Here is a 26,088-nt window from a genome sequence, read left to right on the forward strand (position 1 = left end):
AATAATCACTAGTCCCTTTGCTGCTAAAATAGATCAGACTCTTAAATAATGTTGGAGCTATCTCCACCCAGATACTCTCACCCAAGCACACCTTATTCTTTGTAGCTGGCACATGGAGCACTTCAACCAGCAACGAAAACAGACTAGGAATACTGCAACCTAAGCAACACCATGCTCCACCAGTACACAGGAAGCTATAGCAGGTTTCTAGTCTAAACAAAACTTTCTAGCACAATTCAGTTATGTCATTAGATTGAATAAAAGAGTACATTTTATTTTCACAAAATCTAAATCTGAAGCCTAGCTAAACAAAGATCTTTTGGAAATAGTCTTGGGGAGATCCTGTATGTAGCAATTTGCAATGTGCACAATATCCTGTCATCTCGTCTCTGTTTATTGTGCAAAAGGTTTGTTCTGTGTAAGCACTCTACCCCAAACAATTCTTCTACACAGATTAAATCCCACCACATCTACGCTTCTCCTTCCTGCACAACACAACGCCAGGTTACAAACTCCAGGGCTTTCAAAGCCTCTTTAAAGTACTGCTGAATTACAGCCTAAACAAGCACTCAAACAGAAGGGGAAGAGTGAGTTATGCCAGCTACATCCACATGCCAACTGCTGTCACTGTACCAAGTGGGACTGAATGTCACAAAACTTGTAGCAGACTGGAATACACCCAGCAGTACACGTGACAGCAGGCATCTGAGAGATGCGGAAGCAGCCAGGGAGTTTCCCTTTGTCTAGAGTCCTAACTAGAAACATATCCTCATCCTTCCACCTCCTCATCCTGACGTTACATCCACAGCCACCAGCATCTGTGACACACACTTAGAACAGGTGAGGCCACGTTGTCGTGCTGCAGCTGTGAGGCGAAGTCTTCGCTGCACACTTAATAGGTGGGAAATCACTGTGCAAGTCTCACACCTGCTGAAGTAGATTTGCCAGATTCATACAGGAATCTCCATTTTACTTCAGAGAACTACAAATGCATCTGACAAGTCAGAGGCATCTCCTCCCGCTCAGATTACAAGGGCCTGGCTCTGGCAAATACATACAGAAAGCTTTAGCCCTCTACAATCAGCACAAGCAGTCACTTGGATAAGAGGAGAAAGGCACAAGAGGAGACCTGCTCTTATTTTTGCTCCAAAAGTGCTCTTGACAAGCAACTCAGCAGAACACTTAACAAACAGGTGATGGGAGTACAAAAGCAGATGGCATGTACTTTTCAATGCAATTTATTAATAAAAAGCTATAAAATGCAAAACGACTGTGGATCTAACTGAAGGAATCCATGATGTACCTACCCATTACTAAGAGGACGTTTAGAACAGGCTTTCAAGAACAGCATTTCAAATTGGCTCCTAATGGGCTGAAGTACCTCCAATTAATCATTCCCATCAAACTAAAAGCACAACCTGTGCCTAGAACTGATCACAGTAAGCTCTCCAGCACAGCCAGCACTCTACCACCTGTGGATCTGGAATATTTGGATTAGCAAATGGAGTCTCATTCCTGAAAGGCAGAGCTCTACAAATCCCAGAAAGAAATGAAGTCTCAGTAGCGTGTCCTACACTTGGAGCAGACACAGAGTCCATGCCGCTCAAGCCCTGCCCACTACATCAACATTGCTACCTTCAGGATATAAAGCCAAGGCCATGTGACATTGCACTGCATGCCAGTCATCCAGAAAGCAGTTGCTCTCACTGATCAAGAATTAAGAGTCCAGAGCCTGCACCTCCCTGTACAGCTGCTAAGAAAAGCAACACTTACAAGATGCACTAAAAAGTATTAGCTACCTTCTCATGTAGAGCAGACAGGTTACACTGGGTAAAAAACTGTTGCAGTCTTACTAAGTGACAACCTTTCCTGACCTGCTTTTGTATACAACACCAGTGATCTTAAGTTAAAGTGGACTTACCACATTCAGCAGGTGCATTTGGAGCTGAAAGCAGATTCAGGTAACAATTCAAAGCACTAAAAGTCAACTCAAATTTTAGCTTGCAAATCAATAAAGAGCCTGCCTTCTAGAGGTGCTGAACCACTCCAAGTTCCAATGAGGTCAACAGGAAGTTGAAACACTCAGTATCAGGAATTAATACTAAAGTACCTTGTCCTGCTTTCAGCTGGGATAGAGTTAATTTTTCTTCTTAGCAGTCAGAATAATGCTGTGCTTTGGATTCAGTACTGGATTTGGTATGAGAAGAATGTTGATAATACGGTGATGTTTTCAGTTGTTGCTAAGAGATTAAGAACTCTACAACTCCCCATGTACTGCCCATGTACAAGAACCTGTGAGAGAGCATGGCCACAGCACCAAATTGGCCAGTGAAATATTCCATATTGTGTAAAGTCATGCTCAGTAGATAAAGGAGGGGCGGCCAGGAAGTAGGGTGGTTCTCTCTCACCTTCAGGATTGCAACTGCAGGATCTTGGTATTTCAGGATTGCTAGCTGGGAACGGGCTGCATATCAGTCAGGAGGTGGTAAGCAGTCACATTGTGCACTACCTATATGTACTTCCTATTATTGCTATTATTTTATTTTATGACAATTTTAAAACTTTTTATCTGAGCCCATGAGATTTCCTTTACCCCTCCAAATTTGTCCCCCATCCCCTGGGCAGGAGGAGAGTGAATGAGTGGCTGCGTGGTGTTTGGCTCCCAGCCGGGTTTAAACCACAACACGCTTCCACCACCATCGGAAAAAAAAAAAAAAAAAAATCATCTGCCTCCTATGCAGAACAGAAAACAGTGCTGAACAAAGGCTTTCTCCAGACATGAAATGGAGGTGCCCCAGATACCCTACCTACACATAGATCATCCTCCCAGCAGGGACGATCACATATGCAAGGCAGAAGCTTTCAGCCACCGCACTCCAGTGTCTTGATATTTCTTCCCTATGACACTGAAGGGTGACAGTGTCAGGACCTCCACAGAGCCCTCACTGACAGCAGGTCAAGACAAGGGCTGTCACTGGTAAGATGTTCAGATGACAACACAGGCTGGTGAAGCACCTTTCCTTGTAACTCAGAAACCTCTACTGTGTCTGAAAGGAGCAGATCCTGACATTTATCTAGACAGCACTGTCTAGATAAACTTCAATAAGCACAGAAATAAAACTTCCCTGATTCCTGCCTGCATGCATTCTTTTGCTAATGTGCCCAATAAAGAGATGGATTCCTAAAGCCAAGCTAAATAAGGGCTGCAATTTATTAGTACAGGATTAATATGTTTTAAAATGGCCATCAGAGCACAGTGCTTGAAAATAAAGGGTATAAGAAGCAGCTTATGGGACCGTCCACCCTGCAAGCTCTCATGCTGGCCCTGGTGCAAGGTTCAGTTGGACATATTGCATCCACATCAGAAAAGGTAAACAGCGCTCAAATCTGCACTCTTTTTTTTTTCTGGAGTGAGCCTTTCTATATTTAAAGCACATAAATACACACTGAAAATTAAGAGTCTCACTCAGTTGTAAAATTACAAAGCAAGCATTCACATTACAAAGTAAGAAAAACCTACACATAATATTAATGATTTTGTCTATCAAATGAAAAACCCTTCCAATTTATTAAAAGCTTACCTTACTGCAGTCTTAATAGCTACCTCTGCAAGCAAACCATTTGAAGCACCCTTTGACAAGTTTCTTACCACTGCCTCGTTCCTTAGAGCAGACAGATTTAACGTTGTGAGAAGGCTGCCTGGGATCCAGAAAGGAGACATGTGCCTGTGATCCTACTGCATACACTGACCACTCCTGACCATAAGCCAAACACACGTTCTCCCTGCAGTATGGCAACTTTGTGGAAAGTAACTGGAAACAGAAGAAATAAAAATCAATCCATTATGAGGAAAGAGCAAGATGTTAATAGAACAACTCTGTAAACTATGTTCAGGGAAGTTGCAGTGAAAAAAACCAAAATATAGCTAAAAATACATTCTCCACAAAAATAGAACTTTAACAGAAAAGCAACAGCCTGACCTAGATTAACAAACCTGAAGGAGATGGGATGCCTTATCTGAATCAAACTGAGATGACAAAGGCTGAAGCCAAGTATTACGTAAAGAACAACTGACATTTTGGTGAAGTTTTACATCTTTCTAAGCTGCTGTTACTCCTTCAGCAGGCATACACAGACATCATCTCTCAGTTCAAAAAGCTCATCTCATACAGTAGCATAGATATGTCTTGGTTAGATATGCAATTACACCTAAATAAGTGCAATTTCCATTATGAACTCTGCTAATCAAGTATCAATCATACTCTATGCAACAGCTCACTTCAACTAACCCAGAACTAGCCAAAAAGTTAAGAGCACTTCCCACCCTCCAAAATAAGGGGAGTGGGAAGTTTCTCTCCTCAAGTTCTAATTTTTAGGACATTTCATTTTAAATTAAGCTTTTAAGTGTTTTACAAACACTGCTGCTCTTTCTTCAAGCATTTAAAAGGAGATGAAGAATAGTGACAAGCCTTAACTGCTAGGCAATTTCTGAAATCTAACAACAACAGAAAAGCACCTTTGATAGTGTGTGCTCTGCTTTCCAAAGATGAAAATACCCATCTAGAGACACAGCTCCCAGTTCCTGTTAGAAAAAGAAAGTAACAGAGTTAGTTTCTGTATTATAGATGTCCTTACAAATGCAGACTCTCTACTAGGCAGGCTGCATAATCTGGATTGAATTTATCCCTAATCCTGTATCTGCTTATCATTTGTCATTTTATACTGATCTTGATAGAACATAACATTGCACAAAGGTACTGGGTAGAATAAGAATTAAGAAAACAATAAATAACAAAAAGTAACTTGTGAAAGTACAGATATTGTTAGGCAATCAAATAATTAATTATTGCACATTACAATCTAGTGTTGACAATGCTTTTCAGCAGCTCCCACACCAATTCTGACCCTGAAGCAAACATTTCTGTCCAGGTACTACTCTACTGAAAAAGCTTTATGAAGTCTCTGTCACAGAGGAGTAATTAACAGCTATAGTGAAAAATAAAGCCCACAGGAGCACTGTGCTTTGGAGAGCACGCCCACCTTTGCTTCACAGTTTCTTTGATTTTTGAGGGCAGAAAGGAAAGTAATGGAGGATGAATTGCTACTCCCACCAGTAATAGCAAGAGATCAGCACGGGGGAGGTTAATATTTACTGTCTGCCAGACGTCAACAAAATAACACCATAGCAAGCACTTTGAGTCAGTCACCTGGCTGAGCAACCCAGTAGTGATTCAGCCATCAAAATGTTAGGTGGTCTTCACGAAAAATGAAGAAAAGCAGCAAAAGCACTCAAGAGTGGGATTCAAGGAGCAAGAGGTGTTTTGGTGCTTGATCTGCTTCTTGTAAACATTCCCTGTCTCCCCTGCTTAGGACGCAAATCTACAAATCAAAATGCCCAGGAAAATTGTTTTGTTTAAAACATGATTTTTTTTTTCTACTTGACTTCTCTGTTCACTTGCGGCAGAAGCAGACATAGCAGACGAAGACTACCATCTCACATGATAAGGATGCAAAAGGATCAGGGCAAAAAATATCAGGTTGCTTCTCTGGTATTTTTGATTTACATCACTTTGCTCTTTTTCTAATACATATAGACAGTTTTAGGACTTCTCAACTGTCTTGCTCATCTTACTGACCTTGTTCTTATTGTTGAAAGCCAATGCTCGGACTTTGCAGTTGTCAGGATTGGTGTTCTCCTTGGGGATATCCTTCAGAGCCCTGTGTGTTATGTGGGCATAGACAGGAACTTGAGAGAGATTATGCCTGGCATCGCTTCTGGACAACACATCCTCTGTGACTTCCCAGAGACCCATTGAACCATCCCGGGAGCCTGAAAAACAGTCCATGAATAAATAGTCCATTTCACATATAACTAACTCCCCTTTTTAAAAAAGGAATAAGCAACAGGGTCTGAAAGAAAGAAAGGATACTATTAATTTAATCTAATCTAACTGAATACACTGTTGGTGCCTATATATTAATTACTAACAAAATCTTGATTTTACTGAGATGTAAAGTTCGTAACATTGTGAACTTTGTCAACTGTTTTGTCTATACCATTTCCAAGCAGCCAAATCACCTTGTCTGTTTTCAAACTGATTATGATGCATCAAAAAACAGTCCTGTACAATAACCATTAGATATTCACATGTAGAATAAACTCAGAGGTGACTGAATAGCCTATGCATTCAGCCTGGTTTATCAAGGCTGTGACTAGCAGTCTGTTTATCCAATACAAAAACCTCAAAGAAAACTCAGTTGGGTTTATGCCAACTTGAGTTAATTTGGTTTGTACCTGTATACTTACAGGTATGTACACACACATTTCTGAACTGAACAGAAAAAGCTATTTGAAACCACAATTTGTATCAATTTGGATGAAATCTATTTATAAAATTACTTTCCTTAAAACCTGTACAACTTCTTGGTTAAAGAATGAAACACAGGAACTGAGGTTGAACAAGCAAGAACTTGTTTTATTTTTCTATTGAATTTGAAGACATTAATCCAAAATGTGAATCAATAAGAGTAACAATAATGGATGAAGAAAGCTGAATTTCTTTGTTCATAGATCAACACAGGCTTAACCCAAGGCTCTATACCCATCCCTTCTGGTGTTTGGGCAACTCACTTCCATCTAAGTTGGCTCTGACAGACTTGACATGTTCCTTAATTTCTTCCCTACACAATGTGAAAAATACATCACTCTCTTTCACACGGAATGCATAATGAGGATACAAGAAAAGACTAAATATCTACATCGGACTATTAAATTTATAGGCCTTGGTACCTCATCGGGAATAAGCTGCAAAGAGAGCTAAGCAAAACATCTTATTGCCATACGTGTGGTCCAGCACAGCAAAGATGGCTTTGTCCCCTCACAGATGGACTCAGTCATTTGCCCTTATCACCTACTACAGCCAAATACAAAAGGACCTTCCTAATCTCACTTGCATAGCAGCAGGCAGCACGTGTCACAACATCCTGATACGCAATTTACATGTTGATAGTTTTTAATGACACCCAATTGTGTTTGTTATGGAGGCTGAATACTCAGCAGTAAAAATTCTAAACATCTTGACATACTTTAAGAGGAAGCTGTCCCTTTTAACAGACCTAGCAGGGGGAAAAGTCAATGTATGTTGTTCATGTTCATCTGCTTAGCCCTAAAGCCAAGAAAAATATCATTTGTTACCCTAGGCTCATGTCATCCTGCGATATATTCACCCCGTCTGAAGCTTCTGCCATGGAGATCTTATTCCCTGAGTGCAACTGACTGGACCGATGCATTCTCCCTCAGCTATGGCCCCTTAGTCAAGAGCTTAATTTTATGCTTATGGACTACTGAAATACACTGCTGCAAGTTTCAGAGGCAGAGCCCTGCCTTTTTCTTGTTGAAGCTGACACAAGCAAGAGGAATAATCAAGTCCCTGCTCCTCTTTGTACTCTCTCAACAATTCTAACAGCATGAGAAAGTATAGTGCCAAATCTCTAACCTCAAGCTGTATTATCAGTGTGATCTGCCATGGGACCAAATGCTCTTTTTAATTCCTGTGGCATTTAACCTGCCCCAAGAAAATCACAAAAAATTTGCATTTAGTTTCTTTATTCAGATAAAGGTATTTGCTATATCCTCAGTGTCAGGAGTTCAAGTATTTCGGCTTCACACTTTCAAATATAAATGTAATAGAAATATTAAGATTAAAACATCAGAAATTACTTGTCTTTGTTTTCACAGAATCAGAGAATTGTCTAGGTTGGAAAGGACTTTAAAGATCATACAGTACAACCATTAACCTAGCACTGACAGTTCCCACCAGATCCCTCAGCACTATGTCAATGTGACTCTTAAACCCCTCCAGGGATGGGGACTCCACCACTGCCCTGGGCAGCCCATTCCAACGCCCAACAACCCCTTCTGGAAAGAAATGCTTCCTAATATCCAGTCTAAACCTTCCCTGATGCAGCTTGAGGCCATTCCCTCTTGTCCTGTCACTTGTTACTTGGTTAAAGAGACTCATCCCCAGCTCTCTGCACCCTCCTATCAGGGAGCTGTAGAGGGCGATGAGGTCTCCCCTCAGCCTCCTCTTCTCCAGACTAAACCCCCCCAGTTCCCTCAGACGCTCCTCGTACAACCTGTGCTCCAGACCCTGCACCAGCTCCGTTGCCCTTCTCTGGACACGCTCGAGTCATTCAATATCTTTTTTGGGGTGAGGGGCCCAAAACTGAACACAGGAATCGAGAGGCGGCCTCAGCAGTGCCAGTACAGGGGTCAGATCCCTTCCCTGTCCCTGCTGGCCACGCCAGTGCTGACACAAGCCAGGATGCCATTGGCCTTCTTGGCCCCCTGGGCACACTGCTGGCTCCTGTTCAGCTGGCTGTCAATCACCCCCCAGGTCCCTCTCTGACTGGCAGCTCTCCGGCCACTCCTCCCCAGGCCTGTAGCCCTGCTGGGGGTTGTTGTGGCCCAAGGGCAGCCCCCGGCATTTGGCCTCAGTGAAACTCCCCCAGTTGGGCTCAGCCCATGGCTCCAGCCTGTCCAGGTCTCTCTGCAGAGCCTCCCTACCCTCGAGCAGATCAACACTCCCACCCAGCTGGGTGTCATCTGCAAACTGACTGAGGGTGCCCTCGATCCCCTCGTCTAGATCATCAATAAAGATGTTAAACAGGAGCGGTCCCAACACCCAGCCCTGGGGGACACCACTCGTGAGTGGCCACAAACTGGATTTAACTCCATTCGCCACAACTCTCTGGGCCTGGCAATCCAGACAGTTTTTTCCCCAGCAAAGTGTGTGCCCATCCAAGCCATGAGCAGCCAGTTTCTCCAGGAGAATGCTGTGGGAAATGGTGTCAAAGGCCTGACTAAAGTCAAGGTAAACAACATCCACAGCCTTTCCCTCATCCAATAAGCATGTTGCCCTGTTGTGGAAAGAGATCAGGTTTGTCAGGCAGGACCTGCCTTTCATAAACCCATGCTGACTGGGCCTGATTGTCTGGTTGTCCCTCATGTGTTGTGTGATGGTACTCAGGAGGAGCTGCTCCATCAGTTTCCGGGGCACCGAAGTCAAACTGACAGGCCTGTAATTTCCCAGATCATCCTTCCGACCCTTCTTATAGATAGGGACCTCCTCAGTCAGCCAGGACTGCTGGTAAATGATGGAAAACAGCTTGGCGAGCACCCCAGCCAGCTCCTGATTAGGATCATCAGCAAAGGTCTGAAGAACTCAGGTTAGCAATCAGACTCGCTAATTGCTTCCAAGAAGTTTTCCCTAGTGTCTCAGGTCTGGTGACTAGAACCTACATCCTGCTGTAAGCATTATACAACAGAGAATATGGCTGCCTTCTACTCACACCTCCACCCTCGAGCATGCAGAAAACACTGAGAGCAACCCAGTCTAATCTCACATGCTCTATTCTACTGGGTCCTTATCTTTCCCTTGGGTATCTCTAATCATCTCTGCTGTTCTCTTCACACTTACTAGCTGACAATTTTTGGGGGGTTGGAGACTTGCAAAGATAAACCTTTATATTAAATTCAAAATCAAATTCCAGGATTAGCTTTTTGGTTTTTGGAAAAAAAAAAAAGTCTTACTGAACTAATAATTCAAGCATTTGATTTTTATATAAGACTGTTATGATATTCTGTCACCTGCAGTCTGACACCTCCTTGTACAGAATACTACAACCTGTCAGCACAGAAAGACAGTAAACTACTAAATTAATGCTACAGGATATTAGTATTGCCGCCTTTACTAAAGTAGTATTTTATGAAGTTACACTGATTATCCAACTAGTTGCTAAAAAGTCAATAATTGACATTTTCTATTACAGCCTTCTGTATTAACTGCCATAGTATATGTGCATATACATATATACAAACACACAGAGCTGTTCTGCTAGCTTGACAAAACTGAGTTTTCATTAACTCAGAATTTTGGGAAACCAATATTGCTCTGTTGTATTCCAAAGTTATTAACTGATAATAAACACCTCTCTTGAAATTATTCTTCTTGTGTGGAATCCTTCCCTGTAACTCATTATGTTTAAAGATCCTCTCATGGCAATACCAACTGGAAAAACAGGAATATTACCTCTGATACTAGAAAAATCAAATCTAGATCAGAACCTTACAAATAAAACAAAGTGAAGCACTGTACTAAGACCAAGAAGGGTTTAAATAACAGAGACAGTTCTGAGTGGTTTCAAATGCCCTGACAAAGTGCTTCCCTAAGATCTACCAAGTGCTGTATAGCAGTATAAAATTCTGGAGAGAAGGAAAGAAAAAAAAAAGAGAGAGAGAGAGAAATTTACTTTACCAGAAACAGCCATAGTATCACTGATCCATGCAATTGAAAATATCCAGTCCTTATGTCCATCCTAAAAGAAAAAAGAGGGATTTTTCTGTGCCATTATGCTCTTAGAGTAGCTTCAAAGCAAACAATTATTCTTCACTCCGGTTTTTAGTACAAATTCAGGACAGACTTACATTAAAACATTATCTACATTAAGATTTCTGCATCAAGCTGGAGCAGTTTAAGAACTTAACAGTAATTTTAACTTTTTTTGATTTTGAAGTCTATACTTAATAGACAACAATTAGTTGATGGAAAAACAGGTCTCTGACCAAGGACAAATTGATTTCAATTCTAAGGACTTAGATTTTTCCATTTTGAAATCAGGTTTCTTTATTTGTGTAAAGTAGCTACATACTTTTATTTCCTCAAATGCACATTCCTACTATGAAAAATAACCAGAATCTTATGCTTACAATATATAACCTACAGACTAATATGTCAAGATATTACTTCAACAAGTTTTTATTTAGCAGGTGAGAAACCTGTGGGGAAAAGAACCCCATAAGGCTCCAGTTCTGTTTGAAAAGCTGCAAAGTCACCACAGGATGCAAATGCATAGCAAATCATACAAATCTTCAGAGTCAAGCCGTTCTGCAGCTGGTTATCTGCTACTCAAGAAACTCTGACCTGACTTCTGCTGCTGTAGTTAACGTCTATGTGAAGTCTGAATAAAAAGGAGAAATGAAAGAGAAGTACTTGCAGGACACACTACACTCATTTCAACCTTTTTTCTTTTTAAGACTGGCTATTTTAAAAAGGTCACATGATGATTCAGAACTATAAGCAGTACCTGAGTCTATCAAACTGCCATAAGCCACTGAGTTAGAACTAATCCTCAAAGACAAGTTCCACCTCTGGAATAATACATACATAAATTGCACTGGTGAAGGGGAAACTGTGAACAACTTGTATCGTCTTTTCAAATTCTCAAGTTTTTTCACTAAAACTAGCTTCAGAGCTCATCACCACAATTAGACTAACATCTGGGATTTTGTTACATTTTCAATGCCTATAAGTGATCTGGTAGACCTGAATGAGGGTGAGGAAGAAGAAATCTGACTTGGAACCTTAAGAATCTTCTCACATGTTTACATACTTGCTAGTATTTAAAATATCTTGTCAAAAAAATCAGGAATGGTTTCAAGCTTTCAGAAATTCATTCTCCACAACAAGATTCCCAAATCTTAACCTTGCTCTGACATTAGGCACTTCAAAGTAGAAAGTCTTGTAAGTGACAGAATAAACTTTCCCCACATACTCCCACTTACATCTCCCACACAGACAGGATCGAGTGTAGGCAGACGATAAATTGCAAGACTGTTGGGGTTGTCTCCACCTGTGGCCAGAAGGGTCCTCGATGGGTTGAGCTCAATGGCATGAATACCACATCCCTGCTGGTTCACCATTCCGGGTTCACGATCTTTCAGAATCGGAATCTTGGTAATTTGGCCAGTTTGGACATCTACTACAAATAACTGCGGGAAAAGAAAAAAAAAAAAACAAAACAAAACAGGAGATATAAGTCATCATCGAACAGAGAAGAAAAACAAGATGGTAAAATATCCTCCCTATTTTGAATTTACATTCTTTTCAAGTTGGAATCCATAAATGCTATAAATATGGCTCAAAAATGCATAAATTCATTCTTAAAACAAGTAAACTAGATTACTTACAGCAGGGTTTTTTCAATCATTTCATTTGGTTTTCACAGCAATGGAAGAGAGAGGAGAGAAATGTGTCATGGGAGGTTTTCTGTTTAACAGAACTCTTGAATCTAAAACTCTTTTCTGTTTAATATAATGAGAAAAAAATGCTGGTTTTCAGTTTCCCCATACCACAGTGAGAAAGAGACCCACATCACAACAGCCACTAAGCTTCAGGAGGCTTAGCGCAAGTCTCATGCCTCCCAGATAAGATAATCATCATGAAGTTTTGGCTTTGGCAAATTTTATAGATTTATATATTTGGAGTTTATTTTCTGGTGATACACAGAGAATATTAAGTAAATATAATACTGTCAGTGTGAATATCTGAAAAAAGATATCTAGCTACATACCTTATCCTGCAAAAAGACTAGAAGTTGGAGCTCTATGTCACTGTTCCCTTGGCAAAAAACTGTATAAGGCCTTACAACTCTCCAGAAATACATTACACCCAGTTATGTCAGTTCAAACATATACCATAGGGTTACAATCTAAACCAGAACAAAGGTTTACATCACCTGCCAAAGTACACTTTCATTTGGGAGGCTCTTGTGCTGGATCATTTCACAGATGTTGTTCAGAGCACAGCTGCACTAGCAGTCAAACAGGTATAGCAGAGGGGACACAAAGCCCTGTGAGGGAACGTAAGTGAAGCAAGGAAGTGGAGGATCTGAAGCTGACTTACACTAAAGAAAGTGATGTAGAGTCATAGCCCAGGTTTATAATTATATTCCTCCTTAAGTTTGTTCCTTCTATAACCAAAGAACATTTTCTCAGAGCCTCTGGAAGTGAACTGAAGATGGTGAAGACAACAAAAAAAACTCAATGCAATTTTAAAAATACACACCTTGAGGAAGCTGTTCTGAAAGCCTGTCAGACATTTTTAGAAGGACAGAAGAGAAATCTAGAGGTTCTCAGAGAGAAGTTATACATATAAGTTGCTTTTGGTGAACTCTAACAGACTGTAGATCTGTTCTTTAATAAGTGTAAGAAGAACCCAAGAAAATTTAACAGCATATCTATTATTCTTGATGTACTGAACTAGCAGAATATTAATGTCAAATCAAAAGCTGGTAAAGTATGGCATGTTAACCCCTTTCTACAGAGAAGGCTGAAATCTGTTAACCCCTTTCTACAGAGAAGGCTGAAATCTATTGATGGCTATTTGTGTGTTGTGTCTAGAATGATTTATCCCCTTCAACCTGCTAATGATCTTCCTCTGTAGGCAGCAGTCTTTCACAAACAGATGACTGTTCCTACAAGGCCTGAATTTTTGTGATTAGTTCTCTATTTTGCATGCTGGTGTGGGGTCAGGTAACAGCTGAAGTGAAGCTGATTAAGTAGGAGGCACTGCAGTTCACTGCCTGAGACAGCTGGTAAAAACAGGATGCACACAGACACCCCTTTGCCCTAACCACATCCCTGAAAATTAACATCTGCACTGCAGGATCAAGACCAGTAATCCCCTCCCCTCTCGTGCTGTCCTTATGAGTGCATATCCTATCTTTCTCTTCAGTATTTCCTTCAAGCAGAAACACCTAATTCTCCCTCCTATCCTCCTTCAACTATTAAAAAACCCTAAAATCAACATTTAAGTACCTCCGACTAAGGCTTGCAGGTGTCATCTGCAGGTCCTAAAGCTGGCACCAGAAGTGCTAATTAGAAAACCACATCCACACCTCAGGATGTCCTCAGACTCAGGAAAATTGTGCTTCAGCTGTAACAGATCCACACTTCGAAGAGCATCTCAACAGGTATGAGGACTGAAATTAAAAACCCTTCACATCCTCCAGCCTGACACCACTGTCATACATCCATGTTTGATGTGTTAATAAAGACTTACTCTAATGCAAAATTCCTTTAGCTAACTCTAAACTAATTAGGCTGAAAAAGTAAAGAACCTGGAAACACACAATACTGAAGCATCAGATTGCCCGCATTTGTGTCCTGGATCTTCAACCTCTTTCTTAGAAGAGGTTTCCAAATTAAGATATTCTCAGAAGTAGCAACAGGACATAATTTCCTGCAGTGCTTTCATCTGCTCGTACCCCACTTTAATCCATCATCAGCCCCTGAACTGCTTTGTCATTTCCTCACTTTTCTCCTCCAGTTGCACAGTCTTACTCTAACCAGAACAGCAACTGCTCTTAGGTCAAGAAACTTCACACAGTTAAGGGACTGGCTTTGTAGTTTCAACCATAAAGTTCTAAGCAGTAACATCTCCCCTTGATTGGTAAGGAAGTTGGCACACTATGGGTAGTTTAAAAACCACCACCACCTCCCTTGAACAAAACAGGCAAGCACTGTCTGCATATGTTAGGACTCTTGCATCACCTGGGCCAGGACAGGAAGCCAGAAGCTCACACTTGCAAGGTGCACCACTGATTGCCAAGAAATCTTCCCTGTAAATCCAGCAAACAGAAGCCAAGAGAAGCCAAACAGCTGTTAGATACTTCTAAAACCAAAAAGGGAGAAATGTTAAGAAAAACAATAGGCACCAGCTAAGAACATAGCAAATTTGAATACAGTTTTAAGAGTTTTAAAGTTTTACTACAGTAAATAAAGTATGAAATATCTGACTGCTTTTAAACAAGTGCAGCCAAAACAGCAGCATACAATGACATAAATCTGAAGAAAACAAAGTAATTAGCCTACGTCTTCCCAGCAAACTGGCACCTTCACTACTCTTGAAATAAGCACATCTGCAAATAGCTCCGAAGTAGCCTGGACCCTAAGAATCTTGACAAAGTCCTGATAGATGAACTGTACATTTATGTTTTTCTTTACCTCAAGCAGGAATAAGAACTTCTTTTCCAGCTACTCATTATATAGAAACTAAAAAACAGCCCCAAAAACTCTTCCTGGATGCAGCAAACCCCAACACCAACCTCCAAACAGTGAATGGTGCATATTTGTCCCTTGATTTTAAGCTTTGCACATAATTCAGTTCTTCCTGCTAGTAAAACGTATGCAAGTCATACATTAGCATGTCAAATAAGTTAACATGCAGGATTCACCAAGCCAGGACTGCTTTGGCCATCTGCCAGAAGACCAAGGACAACACTTCATCTGTGAGAAACAGAGCAGACTCAGCTATTGTGTTCTCTGCCAGACAACCTTGTTCCAACAAGGAAACAGGCTGAATGACAGAGAGAAATCCATCTTCCCCCCCCTTTTTTTTTTTTTAAAGCAATTCAGAAATACAGCTTGCAACTTGCTTTCACTCAAGGATCAAGGTAGACAGGCATGGCTAGGTACTACAGATGTCACAGACATGAATCTTCATGATCTGGCCCTACTTTTCACACCCTGTGAGATTACTAACTGTAAGCTTATTTTACTTTTTACTTTGCAGAAGTGGTAAGAAGTCATTCCGGCAAATGGCTCCCATAAAATGACTATATGCCTGTCCTCTTTCCAAACTGCTTACAATCAAGTTAATCACAAAACTGCCCCGCTTCACAGACTAAGAAACTTCAACAATCAACTTGCCAAAAGTAGAGACTGTGGCAGAGAATCAAGTATCTGAAGACCAGTCTGAACAGCAAAATCCATCCTTCTCTTATATACAATACTGAGAGCAGGACAGTTTGCCAGGTTCTTCCATCAAGTCTACTTCCATTTTCTGACCTGCCTTTCAGAGACAACAGCTTAACAGGTGGAAAAAAAAGCACTACCAATTCATTAAAGTGCCCTTCCCATGCATCTTTAACTCAAAGCATTGACTTTATATAGCAAGATTAAAAAAATGGCCTGTGGAATGCCATCTCAAGGCAGCATGTACACTTTCACGTCCTCCGCTGCTGTCCCCACACAGAGAACAGAAGATGAACAGCCAGCCCTATTTTTCAGTTGATCGTACAAATCAGTCAGAACAAAACCCAGAGCTACAGCATGTTTTCATTACAGAAGTAGGATGGACATAGATTTACAAGGCATGAAGAACATACATGAAAGAGATTGCTTATTCTTCATGCAAGAAGTGCTCATGACATGGTCTGCATCCCAGCTCTTCACATACTGCGCTTGGAAATCACAGGCACATTCTTGTCATTCATACTACCATTTGAAAGAAACCCAAGATAAACATATTGCCTTGCTAAAAACAGAATCACTAAGAGAGAATCAATTGCAATAAAGTGTCACAATTAAGCTTAAGCCAGTATTCAAGAACCCACATGCTTTTTCCTGACCCACTCAAACAGTCTCACCAGCCTTGTGACAACAACTAGTGCTCAGGTAGCTGCAAGGTCAGCTAGATCATATCTCTGCCTTTGGTGAAAACTAACCGTACAAGAAAATCTGTCTGAACACAAAGCATCAGGCTGATCCAGCTGACACCCCAGCCACACGGACAATTAGTGCTAGCAAGAATGAGCAGGTGGGAACATCTTGTTCTGTAACAACACAAATCCAGGGCAGCTGAAGCCGGTCACAAAAATTTCACCCTCAACCAAGATGGAAAATGACATCATTGTTCTCCTTCAAATTTGTTTTTTGCTAACAAAACCACAAAAGCAAGACAATGCTTACAGTGTCATTATAACAATACAATTGCTGGTCACACTAAGTCACAGTGTTTGATTTTTCCCAGTCTCAGTCTTGTCTTTTATTCAGATTGTAAACACCTCTCTCTTCTATGTTCATAGAACTCTCAGCATAAGGTTCCTTGGTTCTACAGCAATACAGATTTCCTAATATATGCCAAGTCCCAAAGAAACGTGGACTCTTTAAAGACTAAGCTATCAAACTGGTATATATCCTTTCCAGTGGAGACCAGAACATAGAATCATAGAATAGTTAGGAAAGACCTTTAAAAGTCTCCTGGTCCAAGCCCCGTGGCCACGAGCAGGGCCGTCTTGGTCTGGCTCAGGTCTCTGGGAGCCCCATCCAAGGTGACGGTGAAAGTTTGCCGCCGTGGGGCAGCTCCCGGCTCTCGGGGCAAGCTGCTGCAGCGTTTGAGGAGCAGGCTGGTGGTAGAAGACGTCTTGCTGCTTGTATCTGGTGTGAATCTGGGCTCTGTGAATTGCAAACCATCAGCCCTGGTCCTGCTGGCAGAGGCCCCGTGGCAAAGCCTGTGCCTATCTTTCCACTGAGCCCTCTGTCAGTACTGGAAGGCCCCTAGAAGGTCTCCCTGGAGCCTTCTCTTCTCCAGGCTGAACAACCCCAACTCTCTCAGCCTGTCCTCACAGGGGAGGTGCTCCAGCCCCCTAAAGCATCTTCATGGTCTCCTCTAGACCCACTAGAGCTGGTTCATGTCCTTCTTATGTTGGAGGCCCCATAGCTGGACACAGCACTGCAGGTGGGGTCTCATGAGGGCAGAATCCCCTCCCTTGACCTCCTGGCCACACTTCTCTTGATGCAGCCCAGGATGTGGTTGGCTTTCTGGGCTGCAAGTGCACATTGTTGGCTCATGTCCAGCTTTTCATCCACCAGTACCCCCAAGTCCTTCTCAGCAGGGCTGCTCTCAATCCCTTCATCCTCCAGCCTGTATTGATATTGGGGATTTCTCTGACCCAGGTGCAGGACTTGCACTTGGCCTTGTTGAACCTCATGAGGTTTACACAGGCCCACTTCTCGAGCTTGTCCAGGCCTCTCTAAATGGCATCCTGTCCCTCAGGGCTGTAAAGAGCATCACTCAGCTTGGTGTCATCTGCAAACTTGCTGAGAGTACATTTGTCCCACTGTCTATGTTCTTGATATTGAACAGTATGGATCCCAGAGGGACAACACTTGTCAGTGATCCCCCTCTGGAGCCACTGACCACTACTCAGAGGATGTGACCATCCAACCAATTCCTCATCCACTGAACAGTCCACCCATCAAATCCCTGTCCCTACAATTTAAGAGAAAAGTTGTGGGGGACTGTGTTAAAGACCTTATAGAAGTGTAGACAGACAACATCAGTAGCTCTTATCTTGTCCACTGATGTAGTCACCCCATCATAAAAGGCCACTAGTTTGGTCAGTAAGGACTTGCCTTTGGTGGAGCCATGCTGGCTGTTGCAAAGCACCTCCTCATCCTCCATGTGCCTTAGCATGACTTCTAGGAGGATCTTTTCCATGGTCTTCCCAGGCACAGAGGTGACACTGACAGGTTGGTGGTCCCCAAGATCCTCCTTTCTACCCTTTTTAAATATTAGTGCAATGTTTCCCTTTTCCAAATCACCAGGGACTTCATGTGACTGCCATTACTCTTCAGGTATCATGGTGAGCAGCTAGGCAAGTACATCAGCTATGCACTAATCTTCACACAAAACCTACTCAGAGGTTGCGTGGTATAGGGGATGCAAGTGGGTAATGGCCTTATACTTCCTCCTTGAAAGCATCCAAAGCAAAACAACCCAGAATATAAGAAACCACTCTGAGAAATGAGCAGTGGTAAAAACTAACAGCAACTTGACTGATTCTGAATTCACATTTTCAGAGACAAGATCATGTAATCAGGCACTCCATCTTGCTATGAAACTCTGAAGCACTACTAGCTAATGGGCACACCTTTGATGTCACTGAATTTGTTCACTTCCAAAATCACATTTGTCAGTTTTTACTTGTGTCCTACCCTCCATGTTTAATTTCAGGAGGCTGCATACAGTTAACACATGCTGACAGATGGCAAAGGATGCAGAAGTGAGAGACTTTGTCTGCTAAAGGGCATCTCTACCATCCATATCATACCTGGCACAGAAACTACCAGACTCTGAAGACGTGGGTATTGCCTGCAGTTGAGAGAAACCCAAATACTGTTGAGCCAGACACCTGGCTATTTACTCACAAGCCACTGAAAGAAAGGTGAATGGAGGTGTCAGTGACAGACATAAGAGGTTTATTTACACTGATTTTCAATCACTGTTCAGTGGACTTTGATAGAGCTACAAACTGCGGGAGCATGAGTTCTCATTCCTCCCCAGGATCAGAAATGAGCAGTCTTGTTGATTCTTCATTACATGTGGAAAGCCAGAATGTACTTTAACTTGCAAAGCAAGTGGAAATCATTTTCCCTGCAACAAGTCCATATTCACAGATGGAAGCGTAACTGTGCATTGTATTCTCACCACTACAACCCCGGGACTACAAGAGTAAGTTGTCATTTTATGGGATGCACAGAACAGACATGGGATCTCTTCAACAAATTTAAAACCTCTAAGAAGAAACAAGAGCTGGTGATTTACAGCAGGGCATCCAAGGCAACACAAGAATCTATCAAAGAGAGAAAAAGTAACAGCTAGTGTTCAGAAACCAACCCATTCATGCCTTGAAATGCCACCTGTAAAACAGGAGAAAGCATTCAGTAAGGAAGTTTTAAAACAAAAATACATCAGTGAGTCCTGCCTGGAAAAAAAAAAAGAAACCAACAAACAAAAAAACCCAAAGGCAAACAAAAATATTAGATTCCAGGCAATTTTACTCTGAAGCAACTGGAAACTAATAAGCTTCTTGTATTTAGGGAATGATTTACAGCAGTTGTATTTTTTCATCCCTAACTTCACAATTAGTAAAAGAATTATGTACTGAACACATACACAAAACTAAAGGAACAAAAGAAGCTGGAAAATAATTATTGGAACTTATTTTTAGAAAATGCTTTATTCCTCCTCATTTTCTGATACAGTAAAAAAATTAAAACTTCAGCAATCTTGCTTTCAGTGGTTTTGTTTGCCATAAGCTTGTCTCCTGCATGAGACTCAAAGTTTCTCTAAGAAGCTTGAAGATGCTTATTACAGACATGCAGTGGTGACACTAAACGTCTGCAACACTCGAGGTTTGCCTGCTCCTTCATTTGAATCTGAAAGACACTAGGAAGCCCACTTGCATACAAGGTCTAGGTGATTCCTGCAAACATGAATCCTGCCTCTGGTGATTGTGTTTGAATTTTTAGAAACTTGAATGCTTGTATAGATTCCTTAAATCTGAATTTCTCAGAAAAAGCATGCACCTTTAACAAACGCAAATATTTGATTTACAGCCGGCCAACTGTGAACACCAGGATCCACCAGAGAACAATAAAGTTATTTCATATACACAATTACACCCAGGGATATTTTTAAGGACAAAGTTACCCCAAATATTTAAAGAAGGTATAATCGACATTAAAAATGAGCAGTTGACAGCGAGCTCCATATTCTCTTCAGTGTTTATAGTGACTAGTACTGTCAAATGACTAGTACTGTCAAATGACTAAAACCAAACCTACTCCTCTATGACTGAAGTGTATTCTTGTGTTGTCATTACAGTGAATCCTTCTGGCACAGCATGGCCAAGGGCAATTTATAAATTAAATGTTAAAAGCTTTCAGTGCCACATTTAAGCTCTGATTAATAACTGCTATGGTTTATATTTTTCTGTTGCATTAACTTAATAATTACATGCAACTCCAATACAACAAACCCCATTAAAGTCAACCAAGTTGTTTTAGATTTACTCCCAACTTAAATGCCACAACTTCAGTGTATGAGAATCTGCAAAAGAATTCTGCTTTATTAGGTGGCTTACTCAGGAGATGAGAGAGAAAAATCTCGTAATTAGAGTGTAGAGTTTAACACTCTGCTTGTTCAAATGTGAACACAAAGCAACCAAACTAAAGCTATTACAATATTCATAATTCATATACAACCTTCCACAATGCTGAAGTGACTTCTTTTGTAATCACTGTATTTTGCTTAATAAAAGATGAGTTCCATCTGTAACGTTAAGGCTAGCTGTGGAAGCATACACTTCGTTGCAGAGTGTGCAGTGGCGACAACAATATGGTTGAATCCCTCTTCAGTTCTGCAATTGTTTGGTCCCAAACAATTTTCTGCTAGGTTGCGTTAACAACGCACTTGCCCATTTATCTTCGCTGCAGCAGCACTGGAACTACAGAAGTTACAGAACACAGCAAAATTGTTGCAGCTCTGTAAAACACTCAGTCATCTTGCTAGAGTAAGCAAGATTTTTGAGAGCTTGTGTTTCAGCAGGAGTTTGTCTCCTGTAAGCTGTTCCACAAACAGTGCTGGCTGCTGACCAGCCGAGGTGATGAACACATGTGGAGAAAGAAGGCTGAAAGATTCCATCTCAGGCTTATTCCTGTCAAAAGATTGTTTTGTTTATACAGCTAGGCTTTGCTTCTTAAGAGGTACTGCATGAGTTTCCAAGCTGTCTAACTATGAATAACAGAACATCTGAAACAAAAAAAACACCACAAACGTCCCTTGCAGATCAGACCCCTGAGCGCAGTTTCTGCACAGAAAAACTACTGACAAAGAAACAATCACATCAGCTAATATATTTTGAGGTTTAAGACCCACTTGATCTACATTCCTTACAACACTTGATTAGTATCTGTGGCACGAATCAACTTGCAATAAACAAATTTATGATTTTGCACTAATTCAATCAGAACTTCAAACATGACATTGCAACCTCGCCCAATGAAGTTGGGCTAACTCCAGCAGAGAGAACATGACATAAGAAATATAATTTCTTCCATTTACTAATCACATAGAACATTATTTTGATATTCCCCTATGATGTTTCACATTGAAAGCGTCACTTTAAGAGTCTGAAGACTCTTGCTGAAACATATAAAGCTACATAAACAGGAGAAGTTATCTGAACACTGGAAACAGATTTAGTGTAAAAATCATGAAGTCCACAAGCAAAGGATACTCCTGAAAACCTGAAATTAACTTTTAAGCTTGGAACATTTCTAGTTACTTTGACAAATATCTAGTTTAATTTTAGTTTTGCAGAAACTTTTCAAAATCATCAGCACAGAACCATACATAAAAAAAAAACCCTCAGAAGACTGAGCATAACATTAAAGTCTTCCTAGCCACTTCCGCCAGGCATGACAGTTACCATTTAGCAAAGCTATCGTCGTTCATTAACTTTCATTTGCAGAACAAGAAGAAAGATCCAACCCCCCTGTTGCTCTCCATCCTGCAAATAGATGTAAATCGCTCTGTGCAGATGAGGCAGATGCTGCATGAGGTCAGCCACCTGCACACTGCTATATTTTCAGATAAGAACAGATCATCTTTAAGACTTACCTGCGTTCAAAATTAACTTTGGGCGATTCTAACTCTGTTCCTAATACTTTCCTCGGCAGTCTACACACTTCGATTACGGTAAGCATCATTTGCGGGTGAGGGTGGAACAATTAACAGAGGGAAGAGAAACGGAGAGGTGGCACTTACTGTGTTGCATTTTGTCCCACACACCACTTGTCGGTGGTTCAGCCACTGGGAGGCAAACACTTTATTAAGGGTGCCGAGGCGAAATTCTCTCTCCTTCAGGATGCTGGGAAGCTGCTGGGCTGCGTATCCGTGCAACAGGCGGTAATAGCTGGACTCATTCTGCATCCTGACCTCTCTACCTTTCAGGTAGTACACCAGAGACCTTTTCACCGGGGGGAGTCTCTTCCTTTTGTGAACTGAGTGATCCCACTCATACTGTGGAAAATAAATGTGGAAATTAGATAAAGTAATCCGAACAAACTTACACACAACCCTTCCAAATTTAAAGATACTCCCACCAAAATACTGCACTCCTCCAAACTACCCATGGAATACCACAGACGAATATTAATTCGGAAACGCTCATACAGCCTTCAGCAACATAAAATTAAACATATATATTTGCTAAAGAAGTAACACTGCGATGATACTAAAATCCGTCCACAGCAGTTCGGCAGCGCTCAGACGCTTAAAGTAACAAGACGCCGCCGAGAAGCGCCTTTAAATAGGAGAGGGCAGTCCCGACAGCCCCCCGCCGTGAGCTCGGCAGGTCTGGGCTGAGACGGCGGGGGCCACCCGATACCGACCGCGCGTTCACCGGCCTCCTCCGCCCCATCTTGGGCTAGCCCCGCAGCATGGCTCATCCTGGGGGCGGCGGGGACCCGACAGTTACGGACCGAGCGGCTGAACCCAACGGGGGCGGCGGGCGCCAGCGGCGCGGGGACGGGGGGGGGAAGCTGCCTGCTGGACCGCACCGAGACAAGCCCCGCCACCGGGGCCGAGAGTGTGCGCCCCCCCCTCCCCTCCCCGCCACGACATCTTGCCCAGGCACTGGGAACCCCCCGCCCTCCTTCCTCGCCCCAACCGGGCGCCGGGACACGGCAGCCCCCGGTCAGGGTCACCCCTCCCCCGGGGCACCGGCACATTCACCCCCACCGGGGACAAGGACTTCTCACCGCCACCTTCCCCCTACCCCCCACCCCCGTTCCCGCGCCCCCAGCTCTACCTGCTCCCCCTGGAGCCCCCCGGCGGCGGCCGCCGCCGCTTTCCGCTTCCTGCTAACTGTTTTCCGGGACATAGCAGAAGGAGGAGAAGGAGGAAGAGGAGGAGGAGAGGCCGAGATCCCGGCCCGAGCCCCACATGGAGCAGGAAGGTGAAGCGGCCGCCAGCGGACGGGGCATATAAATGCGGGGAGTCGGGCCCGGTCACTCTCCGCCGCAGGCCCCGCCGACCGCGCTTCACGACATTTTCCCCAGGATTTTTTTTTTTTTACGACAGCCGCGTCGCGCCTTTGCGGCGGCTTCCCCGCCCCGCCCCAGAGCCTCGTTTCCTAGCAACCGGGGGAGGCCGGGCGCCGAGCTGGCCCGCCCCCTTTGCCGTTGCCAAGGCAGCGGGGGGCGCGTGGCGCCCCCTAGCGGCACAGCGGGCCGGGGGCTCCCCGTCCCGGGCCGGCCTCAGCCCAGAGGAGGCGCCGGATGACTCTTCCTTTTTATTTATTTTTGAGCAACCTCCTGCCTGGAGGGAGACTCATTTGACTACAGCTTGGCTTTATCACGCGGCTCCTCCGAGCGACGACAAGGGTCGGCTGCACATCGTGTGGTGAACAGTGAGGCGCTTTGTCAAACGCTGAGGTGATCCCTTCCAGCAGGAAACTCCCGTATTGCGGAGGAAGTAAAGAGCATGCGGAATATTTGTATTTCGTTGTGCTGCTTTAAAACTAATGTAGATGGAGGCATGCTTTTTCCTTGTTTCCACAGAGTTTATACACGCTTTTTCCTAGGTGAGGCAAAAATTAACTCCAATCTGGTGATGGCTGCCTTGCAAACAATCTTGTAAAGAAAAAGAATGAGAAAAGAGAGAAACGTGTAACCTGCAGGCAGACTGCAAAAAAAGCCAGCTCCTGACCCCTTGAAATCCGCTGGCTCCTCGAGTCACATGAAATCAGTAAACATACTGTTTTCCTGACAAATAAGGCATTTCTTGCATGTTGTCTTTTGTGTTTTCATCTACCAAACCCCAAAGACTAAGGGTGCTGTGAAAACCCAAACTGAAAAAAACTGTGAAATAACCTCACAGGCATTCCAGCTTCCCCTGAGGATAAAAAGCCCAAGGGATAAATCTAGTTGGGCTGGTTTCAGCCACGGTTTACCACAGTCAATCCCCCTCTCCATGTCCTCCCTCACACACAACTGCCGCCTGTATTTAGGACAAAACTCCTCCATTTTGGACCAAGGCGCTCTCAAAAGGCTGAAAATCCACTGCCAAAGCTGCTCTCGGGGGAAAGCGCCGTGGTCCAGTGCATTCCTGCGGGAGTCCCCCCCCTCAGCTCTGTCAGGCGAACGTGAAGCCCCTCGTGGGAGGACGAGGGAGGGAATCATCGCAGAGATGACTCTGTGACGGGACCAGAGCAAGGTGTCGAGGCGGCCATGGCCGCTGCGGGAAGGGGCTGAGGCGTATGGGGCAGCATGCCCGCTCTGGGCCCGGCTCGCTACCCTCGCGCTGCCCGCAGGGGAGCCTGTCCCTGTGCTCAGGCGAGGGAGCGGCGGGAGGTGCTGGAGGAGCGCCCGGGCAGGGACCGAGCCGCGGACAGGGGCCGGGAGCGGGAGCGGGAGCAGGACCGGCCGGGGCACCGCCCCGCCCCGCTGCGCCCCGCCCCGCTGCGCCCCGCCCCGCTGCGCCCCGCCCCGCTGCGCCCCGCCCCGCCCCGCCCCACCCCGCTGCGCCCCGCCCCGCTGCGCCCCGCCCCGCTGTGCCCCGCCCCGCTGCGGCCCCGCCCCGCCCCTCTCCCCGCGGGGGACGTCACGGGCGGCGCCTCCGGATTGGGCCGGCGGGGGGCAGGTGACCTGGCGGCGTGACGGCAGCGCGTCGCCGCGGAGGCCAGGCCGAGGGCAGGCAGACAAGATGGCGTCGCCCGGCCGCGGGGCTGGAGGTGGTGAGGCGGTGCGGGTTTCGTAGAGGCGGGCGGTGACCGCGGGGACGGCCGGAGCTGCCAGCCGGGGGCCGCCAGGCGCCGCGCAGGTAACGACCGTGCCGGGTCAGGAGGGGTCGGGGGTGGGGGTGCCGCTCGCCCTCGTAGCCGGGCCTGGGCAGGGGGGCGCAGCTGGCCGCTCCCGGGCCCTCCGCCCTGCCGCCGGGCCCGAACTGCGCTGCCGCTTCTGCTCCTCGGGGGCGAGGGACTTTCCGCCCCTCCGTCGTGATTCAGCAGACGTGAAGTGCCGGCGGGGCGGATGTGGGGCCGCTGTCCTCCCGAACGGGGGCGGGGGGAGTTCGCATTTGGGGTCCGCGGCCCTGGAGGGGAGCGAGCCTGTGGGCGCTGCGTTAGCGTGTGGCCTTGTTCCGCCTTCGCGGCGCTCGGTACAGCTTCTGAAGGTACCGTTTAATGGAGGTGAGGACCTGCGCGGTCAGCTCGTGGTTGGGCCGGGGCTGGACCCGGGGAAGCAGGGGGGCGTCAGGGGAATAGGGCGACAGCCCTTTCCCCACACAGCTGCTTTCCGTCAGTTTTGGGGACTGCCCGAGTCAAGGAAATACCTTGATGCTTAGTAACTAACCCTTGAAGAATTTGCCCTCTGAGAGCTGCTTGCCATTGAAATCTGAGAGAGCGGTTAGTGTCCATCATATTTGGAAGTAAGTTCCTCCCCACGATAATGAAATCTTCTATGAAGAACAAAATGTCTGCTTTTGTTCAGGCAGGGATATGTGTGTGTTTTTTGTCAAGCCTGCCTTCAGGTGATTTGTTAAATTCTGGTTCTTGTGTCATGAAAGTAGTACTCATCTTCCCTGTACCACTTGTGACTTTAGATTTCTACTCTGTTCG

The 26,088-nt window shown here is 44.3% G+C and overlaps 2 protein-coding genes across 4 annotated transcripts in view; one reads left to right on the plus strand and one right to left on the minus strand.

The window, feature by feature from the left end:
- DCAF12 (DDB1 and CUL4 associated factor 12) overlaps positions 1-23,534 on the minus strand; it is a 43,419-nt gene extending 19,885 nt beyond the window's left edge. For both annotated transcript variants that reach the window (XM_074933082.1, XM_074933081.1), the window contains exons 1-7: positions 23,281-23,534; positions 22,236-22,490; positions 11,624-11,830; positions 10,317-10,377; positions 5,637-5,830; positions 4,517-4,582; positions 3,650-3,812 (exon numbers count right to left, since the gene is read on the minus strand). In XM_074933082.1, the coding sequence (XP_074789183.1) occupies positions 3,650-3,812; positions 4,517-4,582; positions 5,637-5,830; positions 10,317-10,377; positions 11,624-11,830; positions 22,236-22,490; positions 23,281-23,352 (1,018 nt within the window). In that variant the 5' untranslated portion in view covers positions 23,353-23,534. The remainder of the gene's footprint in view (positions 1-3,649; positions 3,813-4,516; positions 4,583-5,636; positions 5,831-10,316; positions 10,378-11,623; positions 11,831-22,235; positions 22,491-23,280) is intronic.
- A 1,586-nt stretch (positions 23,535-25,120) lies between these two features.
- The window catches only part of UBAP1 (ubiquitin associated protein 1), a 34,695-nt gene continuing 33,727 nt past the window's right edge, over positions 25,121-26,088 (plus strand). For both annotated transcript variants that reach the window (XM_074932024.1, XM_074932025.1), the window contains exon 1: positions 25,121-25,292. The gene's annotated coding sequence lies outside the window, so the exon portion shown is untranslated. The remainder of the gene's footprint in view (positions 25,293-26,088) is intronic.

This window comes from Athene noctua, chromosome Z (genome assembly GCF_965140245.1).
Source record: "Athene noctua chromosome Z, bAthNoc1.hap1.1, whole genome shotgun sequence".
NCBI lineage: Eukaryota > Metazoa > Chordata > Aves > Strigiformes > Strigidae > Athene > Athene noctua.